Genomic DNA, 13,710 nt, shown 5'->3' with positions numbered 1-13,710 from the left:
GGGAAACAGTCCTCCAAGAAGGTCTGGAGGCAAAAGAGAGCTGAGAGTCTGGGGGTGGGAGCGGGTGTCTGAGACAGAGCAGGTGGGCAGCAGGGGCGGCTCAGTTTTCTTTTCTTTTTCTTTTTTTTTGAAAAGGAGTCTTGCTCTGATACTCAGGCTGGAGTGCAATGGGGCGATCTCAGCTCACTGCAACCTCGGGCTCCCAGGTTCGAGGGATCCTCCCACCTCAGCCTCCTGAGTAGCTGGGATTCCAGGCGTGTGCCACCACACCTGGCTAATTTTTTATGTGTTTTGAGTAGAGACGCGGTTTCACCATGTTGGTCAAGCCGGTCTCAAACTCCTGGCCTCAAGTGATCCGCCTGCCTCGGCCTCCCAAAGTGCTGGGATTACAGGCGTGAGCCACTGTGCCCAGCCCTCTTCCCCACTTTCTTTCTATTGTTTTTTCTTTTTTTTTTTTTGAGGTGGAGTCTCACTTTGTTGCCCAGGCTGGAGTGCAGTGGTATGATCTTGGCTCACTGCAACCTCCACCTCCCGGGTTCAAGCAATTCTCCTGCCTCAGCCTCTCAAGTAGCTGGGACTACAGGTGCCCACCACCAAGCCTGGCTAATCTTTGTATTTTTAGTAGAGACAGGGTTTCACCATGTTGGCCAGCCTGGTCTCGAACTCCTGGCCTCAAATGATCCTCCTGCCTCAGCTTCCCAAAGTGCTGGGATTACAGGCGTGAGTCACCGCACGCGGCCTCAGACCAGTTTTCTGAACCCCTTCTGGCTGCTGTTGGCTGGGGAGGCAACAGGCTTGTGGTTGGGGGGCCCAGGCTCCGGAGCCCGGCAGGGGGTTGGGGAGGGCTGAGCCACGGATGTTGGCTTCGGGATGGTGACAGCTTCCACCTGCCCGGCCCCCAGGCCTTTGCCCAGGAGACCCTGCGGACACTGTGCCTGGCCTACAGGGAGGTGGCTGAGGACATTTACGAGGACTGGCAGCAGCGCCACCAGGAGGCCAGCCTCCTGCTGCAGAACCGGGCGCAGGCCCTGCAACAGGTGTACAACGAGATGGAGCAGAACCTCAAGGTGGGTGGGCAGCGGGGGCACCCAAGGGGGCCCTGGGACTCTCCTGGCCCTGCCAGGGAGCTGGGCGGCTGCTCAGCATCTTCCCCGCCCTGCCCCGCTCCCCCACCAGCTGCTGGGAGCCACAGCCATCGAGGACAGACTCCAGGACGGCGTCCCTGAAACCATCAAATGTCTCAAGAAGAGCAACATCAAAATATGGGTGCTCACCGGGGACAAGCAGGGTGAGTCCCGGGCGGCTCCGGGTGGCTGAGCCCCCGCAGCATGGATCTTCAAACTTCCCCGAAGTTTGAAGGCTCACGCCTGTCATCCCAGCACTTTGGGAGGCCGAGGCGGGTGGATCACTTGAAGTCAGAAGTTCGAGACCAGCAGGGCCAACATGGTCGAACCCCGTCTCTACTAAAAACACAAAAATGGGCCTGGCCGGGTGTGGTGGTGTGCATCTGTAATCCCAGCTACTCAGGAGGCTGAGGCAGGAGAATCACTTGAACCTGGGAGGCGGAGGTTGCAGTGAGCCAAGATCGCGCCATTGCACTCCAGCCTGGGAGCCAGAGCGAGATTCTGTCTCAAAAAAAATAAATAAATAAAATAAAATAAAAAATGAAAAAGGCTGCAACTCTCAGAGGAGCGCAGTGGCACATGCCTGTGGTCTCAGCTACTCCAGAGACTGAGGCAGGAGGCTCGCTTATGCCCAGGAGGTTGAGGCTGCAGTGAGCCGTGATTGTGCCACTGCCCTCCAGCCTGGGTGACAGAGTGAGCCCTTGCCAAAAAAAAAAAAAAGTGATTTTCAGGGTGCCCTCTGTTGGCCAGGAGCCAGCCCAGGGAAACATATTCAATTATTTCCCTTCTGATTTAAAAAGATATTAAGACATTTTGTGGGTTCCTGAAGGCACTGTGGATCCTAGGCACATGTGCCTGATGATCCTGGCCTCAGACACATCTCCGGGCAGCCCAGTCCCAGCCAGAACTGCAGCCAAAATCTCAGGGCTGGCTCTCATTGGCGAGCCTAGGTTACAAGCCCTTCTCTGAACCAATCACCATGGCCAGGGGGTGGGGCATGTGGCTGCCATTGGTCGGGCCAGGATTCACCGCGCAGAGTGGGCGTGGCCCCCCGGCAGCCAGTGCAGGGCGGGTCGCAGAGGTGCTGAGCTGGTCTGGTTCGCAGAGACGGCTGTGAACGTCGGCTTCGCCTGCGAGCTGCTGTCAGAGAATACGCTCATTCTGGAGGAGAAGGAGATTAGGTAAGAAGCGGGGAGTTGGGGGGGTGAGCAAGGGGAGTGGGGAGGTGAGGACAAGGGGCACCCAGGTGCGTGTCTCACTGGACAGGGAGCCCAAGGCACAGTGGGAAGGGGGGGATTGAGAGGGGAGAGAAGGGTAGGAGGGAGGAGTGGGGCAGTGGGCAGTGGAGGGAGCGTTGGAGGGAAGGGGGAGGGGCAGTGGAGGGAGAGGGGGAGGAGCAGAGGAGGGAGAGGGGAGGGGAGAGGGAAGGGAGGGGAGGGGAGAGGGAAGGGAGGGGAGGGGGAGGTGCAGGGGTGAGGGAGTGGGCAGTGGAGGGGAAGGATGAGGGGCAGTGGGGAGGAGGGGAGGGGCAGTGGAGGAAGGGGGAGGGGAGAGGGAGGGGAGGGAAAGCGGAGGGGAGGAGGGAAGGGGAGGGGAAGGAAGGGGAGGGGGAGCAGCGGGGGGGAGTGGGCAGTGGAGGGGGAGGGGAGAAGGAAGGGAGGGGGAAGGGCATGGGTGGGGGAGTGGGCAGTGGAGGCAGAGGGGAGGAGAGAGGAGGCAGAGGGGAGGAGAGAGGAGGCAGAGGGGAGGAGAGAGGAGACAGAGGGGAGGAGAGAGGAGACAGAGGGGAGGAGAGACGAGGCAGAGGGGAGGAGAGACGAGGCAGAGGGGAGGAGAGAGGGAAGGGGGAGGGGCAGGGGTGGGGGAGTGGGCAGTGGAAGGGGTGGGAGGGGCAGTGGAGCCCCCAGGGAAGTGGGGAGAAGCCCGCCCCCTCCCCTGCCCCGCTGATCCCTGCGCCCCGCAGCCGCATCCTCGAGACCTACTGGGGAAACAGTAACAACCTTCTAACCAAGAAGTCCCTGTCGCAGGTCAAGCTGGCCTTGGTCATTAACGGAGACTTCCTGGTCAGTGTCGCTCAGGGTGGACGGCGGGGTCCCGGCGCCAGGGAGGGGCCTGGAGGGGCAGCGGGCTCGGGGTGGGGACTGCTGGCGAGGCCGAGGGCCGGGCAGGGTCCAGTCTGGACTGGAGGCCACGGCGCCTGGCACAGCCCCCTCCCCGCCGGCCAGGACAAGCTGCTGGTGTCCCTGCGGAAGGAGCCGCGCGCCCTGGTGCAGAACGTGAACATGGACGAGGCGTGGCAGGAGCCCAGCCAGTCCAGGAGGGATTTCCTCTACGCCAGCCGCCTGTCCCTGCTGTGCCGGAGGTTCGGGCTCCCGCTGGCCGCGCCGCCCGCCCAGGACTCCAGAGCCCACCGTAGCTCCGAGATGCTGCAGGAGCGCGCCTTCGTGGACCTGGCGTCCAAGTGCCAGGCAGTCATCTGCTGCCGCGTGACGCCCAAGCAGAAGGCCCTGATCGTGGCCCTGGTCAAGAAGTACCACCAGGTGGTGACCCTGGCCATCGGGGACGGCGCCAACGACATCAACATGATCAAGAGTGGGTGGCGGCGGCGGGGCTGGGGGTGCCTGGGACGAGTAGGGGGCGGCTGATGGAGGCGACGGTGGGACTGGGGGGACCTGAAGCAGGTGGGGGGGGCTGATAAGGGGCAGAACGGTGCGGGGGCCTGGGGGGGGCGGGCGGGACTGGGGGCGTGCGGGGGGCTGACCAGCTGCTTGTGCCCTGCAGCCGCGGACGTGGGCGTGGGGCTGGCGGGCCGGAAGGGCATGCAGGCAGTTCAGAACAGCGACTTCGTGCTCGGCCAGTTCTGCTTCCTGCAGCGCCTCCTGCTGGTGCACGGCCGCTGGTCCTACGTGCGGATCTGCAAGTTCCTGCGCTACTTCTTCTACAAGACCATGGCCAGCATGATGGTGCAGGTCTGGTTCGCCTGCTACAACGGCTTCACCGGCCAGGTGCATCCCCCACCCTGGCTGCCCCATGACCAGGGCCTCTGGGAATGCCGTGCCCCTCCCATAGCTGCCAGGAGCAGCCCTGGATGCACTGAGAACCCTGGGATCCTCGGTGGACAGGGCTTGCCTGAGGCCACATGGCAAGGCTGCCTTAGTAGAGGCCTAGAGTCCAGGTGAAGGGAGGTGATGGTCCCTGCCTAGCTCTGTGCCCAAGACCTTCCAGGATATTTGTTTTGTTTTGTTTTGAGACAGAGTCTCACTCTGTCACTCAGGCTGGAGTGCAATGGCACGATCTCGGCTCACTGCAGCCTCCGCCTCCCAGGTTCAAGTGATTCTCTTGCCTCCATCTCCCAAGTAGCTGGGATTACAGGCGTGTACCACCACACCTAGCTAATTTTTGTATTTTTAGTAGAGACGGGATTTCACCATGTTGGCCAGGCTGGTCTCGAACTCCTGACCTGAGGTGACCTGCCCATTTCGGCCTCCCAAAGTGCTGGGATTACAGCGTGAGCCACCATGCCTGGCACACTCAGAGCTTTCAAGCAAGGGCAGGCACTGCACATGGACCTCCTCTTCTGGGGAGAGTTGAGCGAACAAGACCTTGAACCCCAGAGAAGATCCGATTGTGGGAGCTGGGGCTCTGTTCAAGACTCTGAGCGGTATCCTGACAAGGACTGGAGGAGCCCCAGGGCAGTGCTATTCCCTGCGTGTAGGGAAACTGCTGGGAATCACGTGCCTTGGAGAAGGAATGAGCTCCCGTCACTAATACCTGGGCATTTGAGAGGGAACTTTGCAGAAACCCCTTAGTAAGTATATATTGGTTTCTGTTTTATTTTTATTATTTTTTGAGACAGAGTCTCGCTTTGTTGCCCAGGCTGTCTTGCAGTGGCACGATCTCGGCTCACTGCAACCTCTGTCTCCCGGGTTCAAGCGATCCTCCTGCCTCAGCCCCTCTAGTGGCTGAGATTACAGGCACCTGCCACCACGCCTGGCTAATTTTTGTATTTTTAGTAGAGACAGGGTTTTGCCATGTTGGCCAGGCTGGTCTCGAACTCCTGACCTCGTGATCTGCCCACCTCAGCCTCCCAAAGTGCTGGGATTACAGGCATGAGCAATTGCACCCAGCCTTTTTTTTTTTTTTTTTAAGACAGTTTCACACTTGTTGCCCTGGCTGGAGTGCAATGGTGTGATCTCGGCTCACTGCAACCTCCGTCTCCTGGGTTCAAGCGATTCTCCTGTCTCAGCCTCCCAAGTAGCTGGGATTACAGGTGCCTGCCACAACGCCTAGCTAATTTTTATATTTTTAGTAGAGACGGGGTTTCACCATGTTGGCCAGGCTGGTCTTGAACTCCTGGCCTCAAGTGATCTGCCCGCCTCGGCCTTCCACAGTGCTGGGATTACAGGCGTGAGCCACCGCGCCCGGCCTATATCCTTTTTTGATGCCATCCAATTAAAACAAAAACTCAGAGGTGCCATTATGAGGGAATTTGATCATGCTTTTTCCTCCCTCCCTTTATCTTGCTGTCTTTATCAGGCCACACTTCATTCCACCCCAGTCCCAGCCCCACCCTTGAGTGTAACTCGACTTTCTACCTCACCCAGAACCCTCCCTGGGTGCCCACTTGGCAGGCTTCTTGGGCGCCTGGAGGCTGACTTGTTCTCCTTGCCCTTCTCCTCTGGCCCAGCCCCTGTACGAAGGATGGTTCCTGGCTCTTTTCAACCTCCTATACAGCACCCTGCCAGTTCTCTACATTGGGCTCTTTGAGCAGGTGAGCAGGGCAAGGCTGGGTCCTCCTTCCAGGTCTCTGCTCGCCTCTCCTCCTCTCCTCCGCTCCTTGGGGCGGGGAGGGGGAGCCTGGGAGAACTTCAGGCCATGGGGTGGGGCTCGGGGGTGCAGTCCAGTACCTCTCCCTGCCCACTGCCATTGACCTTCTCCCACCAGAGCCTACGCTCATCCTGGGGCCATCCAGCTCCTCCTGTGTGTGGGAACACCCACCCTGTGCTGGAGCCCCTGTGCCTCTGTCTACCCATCCATGCAATGGGGAGAGGGGATCAGAGCAGATGACTCTGCTAGGTTTATCATCCCCCAGCTCCAAGAGGCCCTGGCTACGTGATCTGGGGTTGGGAGGGTGGGTCACATGGAACGTTCCAGATGATGGAAGTGTCCCACAGCTATGCAATCCAGCACAGAAGCCGGCAGTCACACGTGCCCAATGAGGAACGATTGTGTTGCGGCTGGTGTGACCCAGAGACTGGATTTTACATCTCATTTCATGTTTGCTAGAATCTTTTTTTTTTTTTTTTGAGACAGGGTCTCGCTCTGTCACCCAGGCTGTAGTGCAGTGGCATAATCTCAGCTCACTGCAACCTCTGCCTCCCGGGTTCAAGCGATTCTCCTGCCTCAGCCTCCTGAGTAGCTGGGATTACAGGCGTGCACCACCACGCCCAGCTAATTTTTTTATTTTCAGTAGAGACGGGATTTCGCCATGTTGGCCAGGCTGGTCTTGAACTCCTGACCTCAGGTGATCCTCCCACCTCGGCCTCCCCAAGTGCTGGGATTACAGGCGTGAGCCACCGCACCTGGCCTTGCTGGTATCTTTAACCGTGGTGGAATACAAATCACGTAAACTGCCCTGTCTCAGCCAGACTCATGCGCACAGCTCAGCATCACCTAGTGCATTCGTGTGGCCAAGTGACCAACCTCCAGACCTCTTTCCATTTCATTTTATTTTATTCTGTAGACGAGGTCCCATTCTCTCACCCAGGCTGGAGTGCAGTGTTGCGATCACAGCTCACTGCAGCCTCCACTCCTGGGCTCAAATGATCCTCCTGCCTCAGCGCCCAAGTAGATGGGGTTACAGGTGTGCACCACCACACCTAGCTACTTTAAAAGGTTTTTTTGGAGATGGGGGGGTCTCACTATGTTGTCCAGGCTGGTCTCAAACTCCTGGCCTTAAGCGATCCTCCCACCTTCACCTCCTAAAGTGCTGAGATTACAGGCGTGTGCCACCGTGCCTGGCCTTACTTTATTTTAATTCACTTAAACTCAAAGAGCCACACACAGAGAGTGGCCACCCTACTGGCCTGCCCGAGGAGGTCCTGATCTCTGTTGGGGGTCCCCCGCACCCCACCCAATCCCAAGAGCTTCCCCTTGCCCTAAGGACGTGAGCGCAGAGCAGAGCCTGGAGAAGCCGGAGCTGTACGTGGCGGGGCAGAAGGACGAGCTCTTCAACTACTGGGTCTTCGTCCAAGCCATCGCCCATGGCGTGACCACTTCTCTGGTCAACTTCTTCATGACGCTGTGGATCAGCCGCGACACGGCGGGACCCGCCAGCTTCAGCGACCACCAGTCCTTTGCGGTCGTGGTGGCCCTGTCTTGCCTGCTGTCCATCACCATGGAGGTGGGCAAGGTCCTCATTTCCCTGGGGCCTTGGACATGGCCTATGGAGGCCTTCTCCCCGGGGGACCCCTGCTTTGGGGGCATTGCCAGGTGCCATTCCTGGACCCCAGGGGCTGGTGTCCTGGTGCAAGCCCCATTAGGCCCCGGATTTACCCCACGTTGCCTGTCCAGGTCATTCTTATCATCAAGTACTGGACCGCCCTATGTGTGGCGACCATCCTCCTCAGCCTTGGTTTCTACGCCATCATGACTACCGCCACCCAGAGCTTCTGGCTCTTCAGAGTATCCCCCAAGACCTTCCCGTTTCTGTGTGAGCCCCCACGGGGAAGTGGGACGGGCGGTCGTGGTGCAGGGGGGCCCCGATGGAAGAGGTTGCAGGTTGCTCATGACAGTCGTCCAGCAAAGTGTCCTGGGGAAGGGGCTCCTTGATGGACCAGGCACAAAGGCACCAAGGCGCTCCATAGCCTGGGGGCATCCTCGGAGCTGGGGGCAGGGAAGGCGGCGCAGGCTCCGAGCAGGCTCTGCTGTGACCCCGCCCTGTCGCCAGACGCCGACCTCAACGTGGTGTCCTCTCCCTCCATCCTGCTGGTGGTCCTGCTGAGCGTGTCCATAAACACCTTCCCTGTCCTGGCCCTCCGAGTCATCTTCCCAGCCCTCAAGGAGCTACGTGCCAAGGTGAGGTGGGCCTGGGCCTGGGGTCCTCACCCGGTACATTCCTGGACCCTGGTTGGGGAGCCATGCAGGGCGTAGGGACTGCAAGGTGTCCCGGCCCCTCTTGGCCCTCCAAGACACTGGGCTGGGGGGAAGGGTGGGTGCGGAGCCCTGGACACACGCCCAGTGCCCCCGGGGCCCGATTTCCCAAGAAGGGAGACCTCACTCCCCCGACAAAGCAGCAGAGAGCATCCAAAGGCCGCCCTGGATTCCAGTGCTGATGCCATTGGGCTCTTAAGGTTTTATTTATTTATTTATTTTTACTTTTTGAGAAGGGTCTTGTGCTGTCACCCAGGCTGGAGTGCAGTGGCACAATCTCGGCTCACTGCAGCCTGGACCTTCCGGGCTCAAAGGATCCTCCCACCTCAGCCTTCCAAGTAGCTGAGACCACGGGCATGCACCACCACGCCCAGCTAGTTTTGTAGTTATTTTCTAGAGATGGAGTCTCATTATGGTGCCCAGGCTGGTTCAAACTCCTGGGCTCACGCAATCCTCCTGCCTTGGCCTCATAACATGTTGGGATTTCAGGCATGAGCCACACTGTGCCTGGCTGACACCATCAGATTCTACGGTGAATGATCTAGGGCTTGGGGGTTGAGATGACGGAAACAGCTTTGAAATGGTTTAGGCAAAAGGAGGAACTTAGAAATAAGAGTCCGTTGACAGATCAGTGGGTGAACACGGCATGCTCCATCCGTGCAATGAAACACGCCTGAGCCGTGAGGACCAGTGAGGCTCTGACCCAGGCCACAGCGTGGATGCACCTTGAGGACATGTGCTCAAGGCCGGGCGCAGCGGCTCACACCTGTAATCCCAGCACTTTGAGAGGCCGAAGCAGGTGGCTTGCTTGAGCCTGGGAGGTTGAGGCTGCAGTGAGCTATGATTTTTGCCACTGCACTCCTACCTGGGCAACAGAGCAAGACCCCACCTCAAAAAAAAGAAGGGAGGGGGACTTATTAGCCCATGTAACCAAAACATGCATGGAAAAGCAGGTTGCAGCTGAGATGGGCCCCAGAATTGACTGGAATGGTGTACCTGCCCTGCCACCTCTGTTCTTCCTGCCCAGCTCCTGCCACCTTTACTGCACAGGCTGGACACCTGGCTGTCCCAGGCTCACCTCTCCTGGATTTGCCACCAAAGGGCAGCCAAGGCACCTGGTGGCTGGTCCAGAGTCGGGGAGGGACTCTGATTGGCTGAGCCAGGGTTAAGTCCCAGGGAAGGACTCTGATTGGGTGGTCCAGAGTTAAGTCCCAGGGAATAACTCTGATTGGCTGATCCAGGGTTAGTTTCCAGGGCAAGGCATTGGCATTAGTGGGTCTTGAAAAGCAAAGGACTAGAGTCCTCCTTAGAACTCAACACTGGGAGTTGAGGACTCTAATTGGCTCAACTTGGGTAGGGAAGAATGTAGCCAATCAATAGTGGCCAAGGGCTTTGAATCCTGCCTCTCCTACTTGGGGGACCTGAGAGCCATCAGCCAAGCATAGGAGTCTGATTCCCCTGCTCTCCCCTTTGCTCTTCAGGAGGAGAAGGTGGAGGAGGGCCCCAGCGAGGACATTTTCACCGTGGAGCCCTTGCCTCACGTACACCGGGAGTCTCGTGCCCGGCGTTCCAGCTATGCTTTCTCCCACCATGAGGGATATGCAGACCTCATCACTCAGGGCACAATTCTGCGGAGGGGACCAGGGGTCAGCAGTGACATAGCATCTGAATCCCTAAACCCATCTGATGAAGAGGCATCTTCGAGCCCAAAGGAGTCACATTGGCATCTCAGGAAGATGTCGTTCCTGGGGAAGAAGAAGCGCCAGTCACAGGGGCAGGTGTCCTCCCAGGAAGTACAGCTCCCCCCTACACCTAGCTCCTTATTTTCTATGGATAGACAATCCGCTCTTCATTCAGAAAACCAACCTGCCCTCCCCAAATATGTGCTCACCAGCAGCAACAGGCTATCTGGGTCTTTCCAAGAGCAATTGCCAAGGGCACAGGAGAGGTCACTGTCACCCAAGCAGAGGCCACCTTCTCCTGAGAAGTTGCTGTTGACCAAGGAGAGGTCACATTCTCTTCAGGAGAAACCACCGTTGCACAGAGAAAGCCAGCCGTCGTCATCTGAGAGCCAGCCATAGCCTCTGGGGAGCCCGTCATTGCTTTCAGGCCCGCTGACGTTGGAGAGCCAGCCAGACTCCTCGGAGAAGTCAGCATTTTTGAAGCCCTCCACACCGCTCTGGAAGAGCTGGCGAAAGGAACCCCACACCCCCAAGGAAGGGACGGCGCCACTTCCAGACAAGACCCACAAATCTCAGGTGGAGACTCTGCCACCAAGTCTGGAAGAATCGTCCATGTCCACGAGTGAGCAGCCTATGGAGATGGAGCCCTGGTCCACGGAGAAGCAGTCATCATCATCCATGGAGTGGCTGCTGGTGCCCGGGGAGGAGCAGCCATCCTTGCCCCCAGAGGAGCAGTCATTGCCCTCTGCGGAGGGTACCGGGGTCAGCAGTGACATAGCATCTGAATCCCTAGACCCATCTGATGAAGAGGCATCTTCGAGCCCAAAGGAGGCACATTGGCGTCTCAGGAAGATGTCCTTCCTGGGGAAGAAGAAGCGCCAGCCAGTTCTGCTGCAAGTCAACCAGCATGCAGGGGGCCTTCCTCTAAAGACAAGACTCCACATGCTTTTCTTTTTCTAATAAACGAGGGTCCATCTGACCCCAGCGCTAATTCAGGCTCACTCTTTCCCTACACTTTTTTTGTGATGGAATATTCCTTCCTGGTTTTTAAAATCAAAGCACTGACCTCTAGTGGTCCAGCCAGGTATTTGCAGGGAAAACTTTTCTTCATACCGGGGTAAGATAATGTGGGGAAAGCTTCATTGCTCTCAAAAGTTGCTTATTAAAAGCTGTGGCTCCCCCACTGCCTGACAGCTGGCCCCTCCCAAGAAAGTTTATAAATTCCAGTTCTGGTACCATCTAGCTTCTTCCTTTATCGGGAAGCCCTGGTTTCTCCCATTCAAATACACCTTCATTCACTGGGGCCTTCATTCACTGGGACCTCCATTCACTTTAGACTCCAGAAAGCAATGAGCAGTGATGTCACAGAAGCAGGTCCTGACAAGGTCTGCATCTTGGGGCTTGGTTGACTCAAAGGTGCCAAGCTTTTCTTTCAAAGGAGCCAAGCTTTTCTTTCTGATTCTTTTTTTTTTTTTTTTTTTTTTTGAGACGGAGTCTCGCTCTGTCACCCAGTCTGGAGTGCAGTGGCGCCATCTCGGCTCACTGCAAGCTCCCCCTCCTGGGTCCACGGCATTCTCCTGCCTCAGCCTCCCGAGTAGCTGGGACTACAGGTGCCCGCCACCACACCTGGCTAATTTTTTGTATTTTTTAGTAGAAATGGGGTTTCACCGTGTTAGCCAGGATGGTCTCGATCTCCTGACCTCGTGATCTGCTTGCCTCGGCCTCCCAAAGTGCTGGGATTACAGGCATGAGCCACCGTGCCTGGCCTCTTTCTGATTCTTAACTATTCCCTGTGGGTGGTGGAGTTGTGTGGGTGGTGGAGTTGTGTGGATTGTGGAGGCTCAGAGCAGGCCACTGGCCCAGGGACTCAGAGCAGAGAGGGGCGAGCTGGGTGGAAGCAAAGTCTGTCTTCCCCGCACTCCGGTCCTCCCTCCCCGGCCTCGAGGTGGGCGAGTTCCATTCCCGCCCCCTATCTGTGCCCGACCCGTCGGCCAACACACACGCCCAGGTGAGTGACTAGAAAATAATTTATTGAAGAAAAACAAATCAACAAACCCAGCACAGCAATGGTTAACAATGACGAGATTTTTTTTTTTTTTTTTTTTTTTTTAACTTTTAAGCCTGTCGCCCAAGGGTGAAGGTGGAAAAGGGCTTCTCTCCCCTGTCCCTGGAGGGGAGGGGACTTTGGAGGGTCCAAGTGGTGTCTCCCCTGAAAGCAGCCCTCAGTTCCAGTCTATTCAAAACACTCAAGGCCGCAGGGCCTCCTGGCTCTTCCTTCACCCCCGGCTGAGCTCATTCCACCAAAACCAGCCCCTGCGTGGTCTGACAGGGCCCCAAGGAGGAGCCCCAGGAGTCTACTGGCCTGATTTTGCTTAAACTGCTTGGGGCAGAGAATGTGAAATGGCCCAAGCTGCCGCTGGTGCAAGGAGCATCCCGGCCCCCAGCATCATTTCAGATTTGAGGTCGGCTGAGCCCTCAGCCCCAGGCCCAGCCCTCCAGACCAGGGCTTTCTGCTTTATGGGATGAGAAGCACCCCGTTTAGCTACCCCGCCCCCACTACTGGGGCCTGTCCCCGAAAGCGGCCCCTCTTATCTCTCCACTGCCGCCCTCTCCTCCAGCCTCTGTTCCCAAGCCGGCACATGTGTGCCCCTTTCCACCTCCAGGGGCTATCTGGGGACAGCTCAGGGACATGGCCTCATGACACAAGAGGACTCAGAGGCAGAGGACATTGTCCCAGAGCCCCCTTTGATGATTTTGGGGAGTCCTCTGTTCTCTAGGCTCCCAAAGTGGGCTGGGAGGGAGGGTCTCTGCAGGTGTACACCCGCCTGCCACCCAGGCTGGACAGAAAGGCGGACTCATGCCCAGCCCAGGGAGGGAGGCCGAGGCTGTCTGGGTGGAGGTGGCGGGGGGGACGGTGCTGGTGCCTGCTGTTGGGGCCCTCAGGAGGGTCCTTCAGATCTCAGGAAGTTGGGGCGCACCCCCGTCCCCCACCACCATGGGCGACAAGACAAGAATAGGCTGATTGTCTCTCTCCTCTGAACAAGACACTTGGGAGTTCATGCTAAAGTGAAACCAACCGGGTGATGGGGGGTTGGGGTGGTCTAAGATGTCGATGACACCGGAGCACCCCCAAGAACCAGGAACTGGGGGGGGGCACTCGGTGGCTCCCGCCTGGCTGGGGCAGGCAGGTGGCATCTCGGGGCTGGGAGGTGGAGGAGACCCAGGTACTGAGGCTCTGCTCCCGCCCCCTCTACCTGGGGCCCCGTCCACCTGTCCCGGCTGGACACAGTTCCTTAGAAAGGAGGAAAGAAACAGTAACGAAAAACCACTGAACAGCACCGATCAGGCACCAGACACACAGATGCGACATGGAACCGGGCCATGCCCCCCGCCCCCACCCCAACCACTTTATTACAATTAGCGTCAAGAAAGAGTACATTAGTCATGCACCAACTCAAATTCCATTTTGTCTTTTTTTTTTTTGCATTTTTCTTCTTTTTTTTTCTTAAATTACATTTGAACACAGAACACAGAGAATAATAAATACTCTTATAAGACATGACTCCAGAAAACAAGAAACAGAACAAGCCAGAGAACAGAAAGGTATACCTCTGCCTCTCTCTCTCCCTTTCCCTCTCTCTCTCTCCCTCTCTCTCTCTCCCTCTCTCTCTCTCTCTCTTGCTCTCGCTCTCTCTCTCTCTCTTCCTCTCTTTCCTAAAGGACTAATTTAAATAAGAAATCTGTAAACGCCA

At 57.5% G+C, this 13,710-nt stretch overlaps 1 protein-coding gene across 4 annotated transcripts in view; it reads left to right on the top strand.

The window, feature by feature from the left end:
• ATP8B3 (ATPase phospholipid transporting 8B3) overlaps window positions 1-10,949 on the top strand; it is a 30,807-nt gene extending 19,858 nt beyond the window's left edge. For 3 of the 4 annotated variants that reach the window (XM_054538606.2, XM_054538605.2, XM_063719261.1), the window contains 11 exons: window positions 903-1,067; window positions 1,177-1,288; window positions 2,230-2,305; window positions 3,088-3,187; window positions 3,350-3,716; window positions 3,906-4,129; window positions 5,812-5,895; window positions 7,288-7,527; window positions 7,698-7,836; window positions 8,074-8,201; window positions 9,758-10,949. In XM_054538606.2, the coding sequence (XP_054394581.2) occupies window positions 903-1,067; window positions 1,177-1,288; window positions 2,230-2,305; window positions 3,088-3,187; window positions 3,350-3,716; window positions 3,906-4,129; window positions 5,812-5,895; window positions 7,288-7,527; window positions 7,698-7,836; window positions 8,074-8,201; window positions 9,758-10,357 (2,235 nt within the window). In that variant the 3' untranslated portion in view covers window positions 10,358-10,949. Of the gene's footprint in view, window positions 1-902; window positions 1,068-1,176; window positions 1,289-2,229; window positions 2,306-3,087; window positions 3,717-3,905; window positions 4,130-5,811; window positions 5,896-7,287; window positions 7,528-7,697; window positions 7,837-8,073; window positions 8,202-9,757 lie in introns of all 4 variants that reach the window. The other variant, XM_063719260.1, reaches the window with a different exon arrangement.
• Window positions 10,950-13,710: the final 2,761 nt, after the last annotated feature.

The sequence above is a fragment of the Pongo abelii genome, chromosome 20, assembly GCF_028885655.2.
Source record: "Pongo abelii isolate AG06213 chromosome 20, NHGRI_mPonAbe1-v2.0_pri, whole genome shotgun sequence".
Taxonomy (NCBI): domain Eukaryota; kingdom Metazoa; phylum Chordata; class Mammalia; order Primates; family Hominidae; genus Pongo; species Pongo abelii.
This window is presented reverse-complemented; position numbering and strand designations above follow the sequence as displayed.